Below are 15,459 nucleotides of genomic sequence, written 5' to 3' on the forward strand. Positions count from 1 at the left end.
TTGGCTCTATCGGACATAGGGGAAGCTTCTAGCAGCTTCTCACAGAAGCCACCTCTGTAGCCCCCCCGCTACCAAAACCTTGCCATGCAAATGCAATACAGCTTCCACACAGACTGAGCTTCAGGTGGCTGATGGCAGCTCTCCAAATCCCAGGTTGCAGGGCGTGCCTGGGACTTCTCTCTGAGGCCAGGAGAGATGGCCCTCTGTCCTTCTGGAGGTGCGCTGTCTTAGAGAAGCTGTGCTGCCAAATGGAGGAGTTACAGGAGGAAGTGAGCAGGCTGCACCACATCAGAGAAGATGAAAGGGAGATAGGCAGGATCTTCTCTGAGACTTAACAGCTTGAAGAGCCTCAGAACCCATCTGCAACAGGGAAACAGGCAGTGTCTACCTTGCACTATCAAGGTAAGCAAAACCTCTGGAGAAGGGGAAGGATGGAAGCTGGTGACTTCTGGCACCAAGAGGAAGGTTCCTGCCCCACCTAAGGGCTTACAACTGCAAAATAGGTTCACTGCCCTCAAAGTTGAAGAGGAGCTAGATGTGCCTTCAAGCAAAGAACCTGGTCCACCTAACCCTAAACAATGCAAGACTTGCCAGGAATAAACGGTGAGTCATCATAATGGGTGACTCCCTGCTGCAGGGGACAGAGGCACCCATCTGTCAACCCAACCAATCATCTGGAGAGGTTTGCTGCCTTCTGGGGCCCAGGATCTGGGATGTTGTGGAGGAACCACTGAAGCTCATCCTGCCCTCTGACTACAAACCGCTGCTGTTGTTCCATGTGGGCACAAATGATACATCCAGGGGAAACCTGGACAGTATCAAAAGTGACTACAGAGCTCTGGGGGCGGTAGTCATGGGCACAGGGGCCCAGGTGGTGGTCTCAATCCTGCTGGTGAGGGGAAAGGGAGTGAGGAGGAGGGCACTAATAGGACAAGTCAATAACTAACTGCAGAACTGGTGTTGGCAACACTGTTTTGGGTTCTATGACTGTGGGACCCTGTTTGCAGATCAGCGTCTGCTTGGGAGAGGTGGGATCCACCTCACAAAGTGGGGCAAAGCTATTTTCGCCAATAGGATGGCTGACCTTATTAGGAGCGCTTTAAACCAAGAATGACAGAGAAGGGAGAGAGTGAGGGAGTGACGGACAGGTTTGCTGAGCAAAGGGCGTGGGGTGGTGTGACGGGAAGGGATCACAAAATCAACAAAATGGCGCTTAGGCAGGGTCACCTCCAGCACTTCCATGTAAGCAAGGAAGTGCCTACAAGGCACCATTATGGAGAAATCCCCAAACCCCTTCTAGGGAGTCAACATGCTGGGGTGCCTCTCTGAAGTGTCTGTACACTAACACTCAGAATGGGGAATAAACGTGATGAGTTAGAGATCTGTGTGCAGTTGCAGGTCTACAATCTTCCTGGGATCATGGAGATGTGGTGGGATGGCTCCCATGACTGGAGTGCTGCAAAGGGGATACGGGGTCTTTAGGAAGGACAGGATGGGAAGATGAGGAGGGGGAGTTGCCCTTTACGTGAGAGAGCAGCTGGAGTGCATGGACCTCTGCCCAGGGATGGATGAGGAGCCAACTGAGATCAGTTTATGGGTTAGGATTAAAGAGAGGACAGGTAAAAGGTGACATTATAGTGGGTGGCTGTTGTAGGCCACCTGACCAAGAAGAGCAAGTGGATCAGGCCCTCTGTAGACAGATAGGAGCAGCCTCAAGTTTGCAGGCCATGGTCCTCATGGTGGACTTCAACCTCCCCAATATCTGATGGAGGGATAATACAGCAGGACAGAAGCAATATGGGAGGTTCCTGGAGTGTATTGATAACTTCCTCCTCCAAGTGATAGAGGAGCCAGTGAGGAGAGGTATTCTGCTGGACCTCATACTCACTAACAAGGAGGGGCTTGTTGGGGATGTGAAGGTCAAAAAGGCAGCCATGGCTGCAGTGACCATGAGATGGTGGAGTTCAGGATCCTGAGAGCAGGGGGGAAGAGGGAAAGCAAGCTCACAACTCTGGACTTCAGGAGAGCAGACTTTGGCCTCTTCAAAGATCTGCTTGGAAGAGTCCCATGGGATAAAGCCCTGGAAGGAAGGTTGGCCCAAGAAAGCTGGTTAATATTCAAAGATCGTGTCCTCCAAGCTCAAGAGAGTTTCATCCCAGCAAATAAGTCAGGCAAAAATGGCAGGCGGCCTGCGTGGATGAACAAAAGAGCTCCTAGCCAAACTCAAACACAAAAAGGAAGCATACAGAGGGTAGAAGCAAAGACAGGTAACCTGGGAGGAATACAGAAACGTTGTCTGAGCATCCAGGGACAAAGTTAGGAAAGTTAAAGCCCAAATGGAATTGAATCTGGCTAGAGATGTCAAGGACTACAAGAAAGACTTCTATAAGTACATAGAAGACAAAAGGAAGACTAGGGAAAATGTGCACCCATTGATCAATGAGGTGGGAGACCCAGTGACACAGGCCATGGAAAAGGCTGAGGTACCGAATACCTTCTTTGCCTTAGTCTTTACTAGCAAGATGAGCTTTCAGGAATCCCAGAGAGCAGGGGAAAAGGTTAGAGCAAGGAAGATGTACCCTTGGTGGAAGAAGATCAGGTCCGGGAATACTTAAGCAAACTGAGAATCCGTAAGTCCACGGGCCCTGATGGGATGCACCCATGAGTGCTAAGGGAGCTGGCTGATGTCATTGTGAAGCCACTCTCGGTAATCTTTGATCAATCAATCATGGTGATTGGGAGAAGTGCCTGAAGACTGGAGGAAAGCAAATGTCACTCCTATTTTCAAGAAGGGCAAGAAGGGAGACCCAGGCTGGTCAGCCTCACCTCGATCTCTGGGAAGATGATGTAGCAGCTAATCCTGGAAACCATTTCCAGGCACATTAAGGACAAGAACATCATCAGGACTAGTCAGCATGACTTCATCAAGGGGAAGTCATGCTTGACCAACTTGATAAACTTCTATGGTGAGATGACTGGCCTGGTAGATGAGGGGAGAGCAGTGGATATTGTCTACCTGGACTTCATTAAGACCTTTGATACAGTCTCCCATAAGATCCTTATAGACAAGCTGTTGATGTATGGGCTGGATAAGCAGGCAGTGAGGTAGACTGAAAACTGACTGAATGACCGGGTCCAGAGGGTGGTGATCAGTGGCACAAAGTTCAGCTGGAGGCCAGTAACTAGCAGTATACCCCAGGGGACAATACTGGGTCCAGTCCTGTTTAACATCTTCATTAACAATCTGGATGATGGGCAGAGTGCACCCTCAGCAAGTTTGCAGATGACACAAAACTGGGAGGAGTGGCTGATAGACCAGAGGGTCATGCTGCCATCCAGAGGGACCTCGACAGGCTGGAGAAATGGGCTGACAGGAACCTTGTGGAGTTGAACAAGGAGAAGTGCAAAGTCCTGCACCTGGGGAGAAACAAGCCCAGGCACCCGTACATGCTGGGGGCTGTCCAGCTGGAAAGCAGCTTGGCAGAAAAGGACCTGGGTGTCCTGGTGGACAACAAGTTGACCATGAGCCACCAACGGGCCCTTGTGGCAAAGAAAGCAAATGGGATCATGGACTGCATTAGACAAAGTATCGCCAGCAGGTCAAGGGAGGTGATCCTTCCCCTCTGCTCAGCACTGGTGAGGCCATATCTGGAGTGCTGTGTCCAGTTCTGGGCTCCTCAGCACAAGAAGGACATGGACATACTGGAGAGAGTCTAAAGAAGGGCCACAAAGATGATTAAGGGACTGGAGCACCTCTTCTGTGAGGAAGGGCTGGGAGAGCTGGGACTGTTTAGCCTGGAGAAGAGAAGGCTCAGGGGGCTCTGATCAATGTATATAGATAGCTGAAAAGAGGGTGCAAAGAGGACGGAGCCAGGCTCTTTTCAGTGGTGCCCAGTGACAGGACCAGAGGCAATGGGCACAAACCAAAACACAGGAGGTTCCCTCTGAACGTCAGGAAGCACTTTTTACTGCAAGGGTGACCGAGCACTGGCACAGGTTGGCCAGAGAGGTTGTGGAGTCTCCATCCTTGGAGATATTCAAAAGCCGTCTGGACATGGTCCTGGGCAACTGGCTCTAGATGGCCCTGCTTGAGCAGGAGGGTTGGACCAGATGACCTTTGGAGGTTCCTTCCAACCTCAACCATTCTGTGATCCTTTCTTGAGGTGATGTTGCTATACTAGTTGACACATACCATAATGTTTCTGTAATCAAGTTTCTCAGCTCTTCAAACTTGAAATGATTATATATACATACATATATATATTAAAAAAAGGAAAGGGAAGGCGTGTGTCCTTTTTTCTTTTGATATCTTTCAACAATGCCTTCAACAGTGGTTCTTTGCCATGGAAGACTGCTGAGATGAAAGTGCTTCTCGTGGAATTATATTTCTCATGCTCCTGGGGAAAGGAGGAAGTATTTAAAGAAATTCTTCTCACTTCATCTAACTGTATCCAGCAAACAACTTTTTTTGAAGTCTGCTGTGTTTAAGAATATTTAACAGTAAAAGCTGCTACCTTGAGCTTGATGTAGACTTGCTTTAAAATATGGAGAAGGCTGTCTTCTTCAAAGCTGGTGTTTGAAATGGAAAACATTTTGGTAAATATCAAATATTCAAAATAGCTGCTAAATTCACCAAAAATATGAAAAGAGCCTGCTTTTATAGCTCAAAGTTGCTCATTTCTCATCTTAAACAGAGTAAGATGCATTTGTAATACCACACAATGTAACTACACCTCTTGTGATAAAAATCAGAAAACTTCTTGTTCTGTAACTGGTGACACAGGGGAGGTGAATAAAAGATTATTACCATCTATTTATGGTAAAATAAAATGGAAAGAGAGCACAGTTTTCACCTGAAAGTAAGTTTTGTGGTGGTAGTTCATAAGAGAGGCAAGGGTACAGTTAACTCCATTGCCCAGGGAAGAAGATGGGCCACAGAAATAGCATGTGAATTAACTTGTGTCTCAGCATGTCTTTTCAGCATCTGGCAATAAACTCAGATGTTTTCCCAGATGTGTTTCCAGTCCCAACTTTGCCCAGAGAAATGAGATGCAATACCCTTTTCTAAAAGTCGCACTAGAAAGTAATTTTCAGTTAAGGTTTAGCAATAGATTTACTAGTAGCAAATTCTTTTTAATAAGAATGAATCATGCTTCCCAGTGAAATGGTTGAGGTATTTCCACTAATTGTTTGTACCCAAATGTTTTCTTAATCTTTGAATGTTACAATTTGGACACCCCATCTCTTTGAGTGCAAAACTTTGCATTGACTAATCCTCTATGTTTTCTGAGCCCTTTTGAGATTATACCGTGGCAGCAAGATACGAAGTCTGAACCAGACTTTATTTGCGCATCCACAAACCAATAGAACTGACAGGGCACATAACACTGGTTGCATGTAGATCAGTCGAGTTGTTATTTTTATAATACTGGAACTGTTTATGGTGCTTTGGGGATAGATGAAGTGAGGTAGTACTATTCCAAGGAGCTTAAAAATCCTAATTAGATACTATAAAGCTAGAAAAACCTGTCAAGAATTGCCTGAAAAGGTCCTCTTCCACAAAAGAATCGTGCCAGGATACGGTAACATAGATGCTCTGCAAAGAGAAACTTTGTGATGTGCGTTGGGTCCCTTAAATCCCACTGAAAGCAATTCTACTCCCAGGCCTACAAAGAATGTTCAGAGATGGCAGGACATGCTATTCAGGTGCAAATGTTCATGAGAATACAGACTTGCATGAGTATTCATGCTGTTTTTCCTTTCTGCAGGCTTTCTTGGGAATGCACTGCCGTGCATACAGCTGTGTGCAAAAAAAATAGAAGGAACAGGGTCCTAGTAATTCATGTGAATTTCTTGACCTTATCTGAGTGAGTTGTTAGATTATTTTTGCAGCACTCACTCATCTTTGTTATCAGTTTGTGTTGATGTTGCTTTGTATACTGACAACCTATCAAGCTCGTGGCTGAGATAAGGTTTCACAAAGGTCCACAAGCGAATTTGCGAAACATAGATTCTTACATGTCTCTCTGAATCCAGGTTTTAAGGCCCAAGGATCCAGCTCCCCCAGCAGCCCTTATGTGTTAAGAGCCAACGTTGCTTTTAGAAATGGGGTTAACTATTACCTCTTGCTGTAGTGAGGGAACCCGGTTGCATAAATATGTCCAAAACTATGCTGCTAAGGTATTTGCAGGAAGCCTGCGACAGAAGATTTGGAAAAAAGCTAAGTGCCAGAGGATTCTCTTCACTGTTCCTTCCCTTACCTAGTTCCACAATAAACTACTTTTCAGGTTATTGACGTCTTGGATGTGGATTTCTAGACAAAAGCTCAAGGAGTTAGGGAGAGCTGTCAGATGTACAGTGGCAGACCTTTTCTTGAGTGCTTCCTGTAAGCTCTCTGTCGGAGCAAATCTTGGTGGCTTGAAAGTTGAATTTTTGCAGGTTGAATATTTGCAAGAACAAAGAGTTGGTAGGACTAATTCCTTCCTGGCTTGTTTGAGAGCCTTTTTTTTCTTTTATATTTTTCCCCATCCAGACATTTTAGATTTTAGCTTTTCCTAGCCCCTTTTCTAGCCCTGTGTTGGACCTAAGGAAGCCCACCTGATCTGGCTGCCAAGCTGAGTCAGCAGAAAAGCTCTTTATCTCCCCACATGGTCCGAATGTCTGACACTTCCAGGGAAGAGGAATAGTTGCTTAGACACTGGAATTTCCTTTGCTGTAGTCAAGAGAGGTGGGCTGGGGACTAAATGAGATTGAAAGAACATTCTCGTGGGGAGTCATCTGCTAAAATGCCAGAAATGAAGAGAAGTGCGTAAATAAAACTAATGTCACTTTTCCCTAATTCCAGAACATGTCAAGAAAAAAATTTTTATCTTTGTGTATATGTATTTAGGTTGCATTGTGCCTGCAATCTAATTCAAGATAATACAGGGAGAGCAAAAATAGAAGCCAAGTCACATCCATGGAAAACTCTGGCACGTTTAGCAGACAAGACAGTTCCTAGCTTCAAGAAACATGAAGACTTGAGTCATATTTCTTGGATGCGCTCATTATATTGGCAAGTAGTACATGTTAAAATCCCCATTGTTGAGAAATCTAAATTCCCTTTTGCCTTAAAATATCTGTACTCAGTATAAGATGGCTTATGACCTTTTCATAAATGAAAAAGTATTACACTGAATAATGATTTCAGCAGTTCGGTGAGGATTTTGTGTGCAAAAAGTGCAGCTCTTGGCCAAAGTAAACTCTGGCAAAATCAAGATAAGCTGGTGGAAGCGGCTTGTTTCATATAAGTTCGTAGCATGCTCCAGACAAAGTCATCTTTTCCTGTATGTAGGATGGAAATAGTGCTTCCCGCTTTGGGGGGACGTCAGGAGAATGCATCTAGGGAGTATGAGGCAGACGGGGCCATGTTCAGACTGCTTGTACCCTAACACCTGTCACAACTCCATCTCTCCATTGTCTGAGGAATCAAGTCTGAGCAGTCTGAATCACTCATGACTAATCTGAATGTAGTAGTTATAACTCCTAAATTAAGCTCCCCGAGTAGGGGGTGTGAACACACCTTCAGATGTTACAGTAAAGGGAGGGCCATCTAATTATCTGAAGAATCTGCATTTTGCCAGAGATTTCTTTAGGAGAGGATTGGGCTGCTTATAGCCTGTTTCCTCGCTTCTCATCTAATTCATCATCTTTTCTTCATCTGCTCTAAAGGCCCATTTTCCCACTGGTATTAAAACAAGCGGTACGCCAGCCATTTATTTGTCGCAGGCTGACAATTCCCAAATTCTGGAAAACTTTGTCCCTACTTAAAAAGCAGTGGTCAACATAATCCTGTCGGCTAAACCCCCGCGGGAGGTGCATGTCATGCAAAAGAGCTCTGCTGATGCTGCTTGAATCATTTCCTCAAATGGAGTGAGCAGGAGTGACAGATGGCCTTTTTTCCAGTGTAACTCCACGTATCGCTGAAGCTTTTCCTTGCAGAGCCATGCTGGTTGGGATAAGGAAGCAAACCAAGCTGCCTGGAGGCTTCTCAGCAGCATTCGCACATTGAAAGCTGGGGCTTCAGGGAGAGGAGCCAGAGCTGGACCAAACAGTGAGGGCAAACCTGAAATCCGCTGCATGTGCTGCATTTGCTGCTCCTGCTGTCCCGGTGGGGTGGGAAGGGAAGAGTCAGTGACTATAACTGGTGGGAAAGCACACCTCTCCCACTCTAACTGGGCTCTGGTAGAGCTCCACCCTAAATATTTTGTCCCAGGTCACACAGAAAGTCTGAATCAGGTGAACCAAGCCAGCTCTATCGGTGAGGAGAGGGAAGGGCTGAGATCCCCAGCTAATGCAGTCGTGCAAGTGGGAAGCAGCTTCTGGGCTAGCGAGTGTTAAACTGTCAAGAACGTTGCTTGTAGCTGCATCGCTGCTCACTGCATTCAGGAGGGTGTTACTCTGCTAAAAAAAAATCCAGTTTTACTGAAATAGCTCTGTCCTCGCTAGACGTGCTTTGCAGGATAGCACTCTGCTATTCCGGTACTGATAAAGCTGTCCTGTTGTGCAGATAGCCTTAACGCCGCTGCTACTCGTTCTCCTCTGCAGAATGGCAATCATAATATTTCTGTTCCCTCACCCTTTGACTTCATCCTTAGAGCCAGGGATGTCAGATCTATCCTGGGGTAACGGCCAGATCCCCCAGGTTCGGCTGTCAATTCGGCTCTGCATCCGTCGCTCCACAATGAGCCTCCCACTGAGGGCGGTTGTGGGGGAAGGTAGACTGTAACCTTGTGTAGCAATGAACTGCTTAGCCGTGCTTTATTGTTTAGTGCCTTATTGTTGCTTTCAGGATTGCTCTGTAAGAAAGTAAGTTCCCTTTTAGGGCCATCTCTGTTTCTGCCCTTTGTTTCTCTTCCTTCCTTATTTTCCTGTCTCTGAATGTAGCGATGCGCATGATTTATACCAGTGCAAACCCTGTTGCATTGATGTAGGAGGATCTAGCCTGACTGGTGAATTGCTTGGTGGCTTGGACTCCTCCTAGAGCCTGGAGTCATTTTGCACTAGAGTAAGTTAGGCTGCAGCAGTCACTGCCCAGTTCCTCTCTTGGTCTGCATGATCTTGTCTCCGTGTGGAGTTGTGCTGGCCTGCAGCCAGGCTCCACTTCTTTGTGTCCATGTGCTCCAGAAAATATATCCAACACATTCTCCTAGTTAGCTCGACGTCCTACCTAGTCACAGTGCTTTCACCTGGTCCTGGTTTCCTTATCCTCTGAGGAGAGGAATAAGCACAAGTCCTGATTTCTCAGCCAATGCTCTGACCATATACAATGATGCTACCATTGCAATGATTGGGCAGAGCTACAAGCAGGATGGCACCTAGAGAAGAACAAGCAGGAGGAGTCAAAGCTGGCCTGCAAGAAGGCTGAAAACAGAACCCTGATCCAGCACAGCTGGCCTCCCAGCCAGTTAGCCTCTTGCCCAGTGTGGGCTTCCTTTCCCTGTGCCATACACATGTTCCCAGTCACATCAGGTTAAAACCAGGACAGCTTGCTCTAGAAACATGGTTACACAAATCCAGGCATGCCATGGCTGTGTTACGAAGCACATGATGTATTCTGATCCCATGAAGAGTGCATTTAGACAACAGCGTAAATCAGTAATCAATAAAAATTCCAGACACAGTTTCTGTTCAGTATGTCTCATCAAGGCCTTTTGTTGTTGTTTTAACCAGGAGAACTTTACAAGGCTTTTTATTTTCAATCTTTATGAGTTTGAATAAGGTGCCTTTTATCAGCAACCTTTACCTGTGCTCTCTCCCAATCTGTTACCAAAACCCATACTGTAGCAAGATACAAAGTCCTGAAAGCAGTGCCCTGCACAGCACAATGTTCAGGCATTAAAAATTAACTTGAAAATTGCCTAAAATGCATTGCAAACCAGCATTAATTGCATAATGAACCTGGATGGTGCCATGAGGCAATGGTTGGTTGATGCCAGCTAGAGTCAGTAACAAACAACTGGCAGCAAGACTGCCTTTTCACCTTTCTCAAGTTGGAAAACTTGGGAAAGTCACCCAGAGTGTCAGGGGGTGCTGCTCCCCTGACTAGGGGTAACAGGTATTTGTTGAATCGCTCTTGGCCTGTAGTGTTAAATTGCCTGCAAAATTGGCTTCTTTACATTGATGGCAGCATGTAAATCACGCAAAACCCTTCTACCAGGCTGTCAGTGGGGCAGGATCTGGCATACACTTGTCCACTCATTATACCTTTCACCCAGAGCATTGGTGGTTCTCACTTAGGACATGATGCCTGGAGGTGGCTCAGGGCATCTTGAACTGCTCCGACTCTCCTTTTAACTACCAGTAGCCACCCCATGTTCTTTTAAATGCTAAATGCTGTGAAGAGATTTTTTTTTTTAAATAAAACGTCCATATTGGGTAAAGCTGAAAGTCTGCTCAGCCCAGCATGCAGCCTCCAACACACTGTCCAACGGGAGCCATAAACACAGCAGCCAAAAGTGGCTTTGTAGGGAAGACCACAGCAGGCGGCAGGCGTGTGATGATGCTTTCCTGCATACCCTGTAATTATCCAACACTTGGGTAGTGCAAATCACAAAACAAGTCTCAGCACAAGACCTGAGATGCGAAGTGACCCCCTCACCCCGGCAGGGAATCCCGGTTGTTAAGGGATTGTCCTGGAGGTAGGTGGTTTGAAACCCTGCAAGCTGCGGAAGAGCCTGGTTACCCATGCCCTGGTCAAAAACTGTGAGTGCAGAGCCAAAGTATAAATAAATAAACAGCGCAGGCAACACAGAAGAGGCATCACCACAGCATTTCCACCCCAAAGCAGTAGCGGTCAGCTATGACCCATGCAGCTTTCCAGAAAGCATCACTCAGTCTGCGGCCCATTCCCAAGGGAGTCTTTGGAAAAAGGTATTCAGTAGTAGGAGGGAATAACTGTTTCAATCCCCGTTCCTGGAAAACAGGAAAGGGCATATAGCACTTGTGCAGTAATTTCAGGGTCTTTGGAAAGACTCAAGAAATATTCACATAATTGAATTAAAAGTCCACATTGGCACCAATAAGGGTGTCCATGCTCATCCTCTTCCTCGTGCTGGCACTAGGCTTCCATAAAATCTCACGAGCTGTCCAGATCAGGGAACAGATCCAGCTACAAAACACTGGGGAAAAAGTATGATCAGCAGTTATGTTGGCTCTGAGGGGAATAAGGAAAGAAAAAAATGTCTTTTTTTTTCTAGACAGAAGCCTAAAGTCCAGTCTGTACACCGCTTTCTGTTATTCAAGAAAAAGGCTACAGGGTTTGGGAGAGGGATGGAGTTTTCCTGGGAAACACAGAGGTGTAATTCAGGGTGGCATGCACAGATACTTGGGCATAATAATATATTTCCCCCTTTTCATGGACATAAGTTACACTACTAATACTTTTTGGCTGGAATATCTGCTTCCACGCTCAGCGAGGACAGAAAGAGGCGTGGGGATTATACAGTACTAAAAGAATGAAAGTGAAACAACTTTTGTGTTTGGATGGGGCCCGAGTGTCTGTCAGGAGCAGCAGTACAATCTGGGAACTGTTTTGCAGAGCCGCATGTTTCAGACTAATTCTAGGCTGTCAATCCGTGGCAGAGATAGCTTTTGTTATTTTTGGTAATTCCTTTTCTAATGCGTTTTGAGGGAGCAAGGTCCTACAATTGAAGGCATTTCGCTTTTCAATCTATTGAGAAAGTAAAATGTTCCTAATTCCAGTTCCAAGAAGCCTAGCTGTATGGCCACATCTTTCATCTCGAAAAGGAGCAGGGGCAAGCTGCCCGCCTTGCAGATTTGCAGAGCGACTGTGGTAGGACACGTAATGCATACATCTGTCTTGTAAGCCACATAAAACCACCTCTCCTTCACTGACAAGTACCTGGTTTTTTCAATGCATAAGTGAAAACAAACCAAAAACCACGCAAAAAAAGAGGGACTTAAATGCAGGCGTGATTGCATCTTTTTAAAGACATTCATTAGTTGTAGCTAAAAGCTTGTTAAAACTTGGAACCAAAACCGATGATAATTTTTTTCAGTACAGTCTGAACACTGGGGCTGTGCAGGATAAGGGAGGATCCAGCTCTGTGGAGCTCTTTCAGCCCTGTAGCTAGGAAGGAGCTGATCTTGGTAATGAGTTTCTGGATCCAACACAGAGAATGGTCCTTCTCCCCTCCTCAGGAATCGCCTGTACAATGGCACCGAGCCTTTCTCCTGCGCTGCAGGCGGAGGCCAGCCTAGGAGTTAGCTGGAAGTACGAGTCGTCCTGCCAGCTTCACAAGGGGATGGCGAGCGACAGCAGCAAGCAGGGACTGGCTCCTTCTCCAGCACTTTGCTATTACATGAGGCTGCAGCGGCCAAATCGCGTAAGGCTCCATCCGTTGCCCGAGCACTGCTCTTCCCGCGCACACCTCCCTCCGCTGCATCTCCTTGTGGGGCCACAGCAATACGCCCTACCATGCATAAAGGCATTATTCTAAATAATATTTAATAGTCATAAATAGTATTGTGTATAGATCCGTGGTGCCATCTGAATATGTAGCTGTTGAAATCTGATTTCTAATGCTGTTAATGATGTTGATGAAGAAGAAAAACTATTTTTTTTTTAATTGCAGGAAACAAATAGCAATCCTGTCTGCTTTCCAATAGGCCATAAGACCTGGGAAAATAGCTAGTAGCAACACTATTTGCATTTGCAAGAAGCATTCCTGTTTTTTCCAGTATATTCTAATGAATTTTTCTAATGATCGTAACCCCTTCGTAAATATCCCACAGTGTGCTAGCGGCATTTTAATCAGCAGGCTTTGGTGGAAAGTGAAATATCCAAATTAAGTGATAAGCTTTAGTATCAAGTGTTCTGGGGAATATGCTGTTTTGGGACAGGGTGACCTTCACAACCGCTTTTTGAGATGAGCCCCATAAAACCTTTTTAAAACCCTCTGCAAATGAAATGAGCTAATGTAGCAGTCCGCAGGAGAGGACAGACTCGCAGTCAGATGGGAATAAAGGCCACATGAGAGGAAATACAACTTAGCGGATGCTAATTCACACCTATAAACTACTGTGAGCAAAAGCAGCTGGGATTGAATTCCCAATTCCTTTTCGACATAAAAAAAAAAAATGCAGCAATATTGGCTTAATCACCCTTAGAGAAAGGCTCTCGGGGGGAACTGAACAGGGGCAGGGAGAGAAGAGGAGAGCCGGGATTTAAGTCTAGCAGCAGCACCAAGAAGTCTGGCTACAGATGCCCAGAAAGGTGCTACTGTCTCTGCTTCTGCTCCCACCAATATTATGGTGCAGCAGCGTGGCAGAGCACACTTCTGCTTCAGCATTGAAGTGGCACATAATCAGTGAGGAATCTTGCTAAAACCTTGGTCTATTATTATTATTATTATTATTATTATTATTATTATTATTATTATTATTATTATTATTATTATTATTATTATTATTATTATTATTATTATTATTATTATTATTATTATTATTATTATTATTATTATTATTATTATTATTATTATTATTATTATTATTATTATTATTATTATTATTATTATTATTATTATTATTATTGTGGTGGTTTCTCTCTGATAAACCTATTTTAAGCATGCCAACCTCTCCAGTGTGCATGCCCAGCAAATGCACTCGATGTTAATCTTAAGTGATACATTCCTGGGTGTGCTTCGAGTCTTCACACCAGTTTTTGCTTGGAAAGGAGCGGGACACTTGAGAGGGTCAAGCTGCAGCCTGCCCCAACCCTTCACAAAGTTCAGAGGAGTTGCGGTGCCGGGGTTCTTACCTCTGACGTGTAGATTGGCTCAGCAACTCCCCTTCCCTCCTGAAATCTGGCTCATCTTGGGCAGCAATTAGTCCTTTCCGTTTTTCCTTGTGAAATTCCCTGTAATGGCTTCAGAGCTTGGATGCAAACACCTTTGTTCAAAATGCAAAATGACAGCAGCAGATGTCTTTATAGACAGCAAAAGGCTTGAAGAAGGGCAGAGTAAATAAACAGCAAAAATTAAATATATAATATTGCCGCACAGAGAGGAGCTTTCTCTTCAAAACGAAGCAATTAACATGTACGGACTCATTCTGCAGGGCTGGGAGGAAGCAGGAGGCACATTATTTAAACGAATTGCCATGTAGCCCGTGATTATCATTAGGATTCATTCAAACCCGGGCATTCAGTAAAGCTTCTGCTCTGCGGCTGGCTCCGGGCTGCCTCTCTATCAGTACCTATTGTTTCATAATCTCACCATACGCAACGCTTTTTTTATCCCAACCAAGTCTGCCTTGTTTATTACCCTCCCCAGTGACTAAGCCGAAGTGCGTTAACAATGCACGGTTTCATTCGGCTCTTTTTCTCGTGTTAGCTGAAAGAGAGATGTCTTCTCCCCTAATTGCAGAGGATCTCTTCAGCTTTGCAATTTCTGTATTGAAAGCTTGTTTAGGGGAAGGCATGGGGATATACATAAATCTGAGTACTCACTGACAGGGGAGGTAATTGCCCTCTCCCTCCAAGCATGGCAGAGCCCTCCTAAACAGCTCTGCACAGGCAAGTTTCTGTGAGACGGGCGGGAACCTCGCACGTGGCTCAGCAGCCATGGGCTCTCTTCCTCCATCCCAGCCAGATGGTTTCCCTCTCCTAACAGCAGCCCAAGCTCAGGCGGGCTCTCTGGGGCCAGATATGGCTGTTCCCAGCCGCACTCTGCCCAGGCAGCTCCCACGTGGGGTCTGCAGTCGAGTGGGATGGGGATACGCTGCCGAGGGCAGAGCTTGCCCCCTGCACAGGCACCACCACCGCATGTTTCTTGCAGGGAAGGAATCGCTTTGGGGTGGTTGCCCCTCTCCCTTGTGAGAAGATGGGGCTTGTTGCAAATATTTCCAGGTTTTTAATTTTTTTCTCCCTCTTTTCTGATTCAGAACAAAACAGACATTTTTTTGTTGCTTTGGGAGCATTGACCTGACTGAGGGGGAATCTGGCTTCCCAAATGTCAAGGGGAGCCGCCTGGTCATCTCCAAGCAGCCCCAAACCTTGCATGGCCACCTTCCCTGTGGCACCTCTGCAATGCCGCCCGCGCTCGCAGCGTCCTGTGGCAGGTGGGTTGCAGCACCAGAAATCCCATCCCTGCCCAAGCCCCAGCATGCTTAAATCTCCCTCGGCATCTTCCCTCGCCTTTTCTCCTCTTCCATGAATGTCTGTGCCTCCCAGCACGGGCCGAGCACATCCAGCACCCAGGCCACCCCACTCCATGGACAAACAGACTCGCCATCGCTCACCTCTCTCCTTCTGCCAGGATGTCCTGGTTTCGGCTGGGATAGAGTTAATTTTCTTCCTAGTAGCTGGTACAGTGCTGTGTTTTGGATTTAGGATGAGAACAATGTTGATAACACACCGATGTTTTAGTTGTTGCTAAGTAGTGCTCACACTAGTCAAGG

The 15,459-nt window shown here is 45.9% G+C and overlaps 1 protein-coding gene across 1 annotated transcript in view; it reads left to right on the plus strand.

The window, feature by feature from the left end:
* Positions 1-2,336: 2,336 nt before the first annotated feature.
* KPNA3 (karyopherin subunit alpha 3) overlaps positions 2,337-15,459 on the plus strand; it is an 86,585-nt gene continuing 73,462 nt past the window's right edge. The window contains exons 1-3 of the mRNA XM_009277174.2: positions 2,337-2,483; positions 8,549-8,756; positions 12,202-12,386. Coding sequence (XP_009275449.1) covers positions 2,337-2,483; positions 8,549-8,756; positions 12,202-12,386 — 540 coding nt within the window. The remainder of the gene's footprint in view (positions 2,484-8,548; positions 8,757-12,201; positions 12,387-15,459) is intronic.

The sequence above is a fragment of the Aptenodytes forsteri genome, unplaced genomic scaffold (genome assembly GCF_000699145.1).
Source record: "Aptenodytes forsteri isolate BGI_AS27 unplaced genomic scaffold, ASM69914v1 Scaffold145, whole genome shotgun sequence".
NCBI classification, from domain to species: Eukaryota; Metazoa; Chordata; class Aves; order Sphenisciformes; family Spheniscidae; genus Aptenodytes; species Aptenodytes forsteri.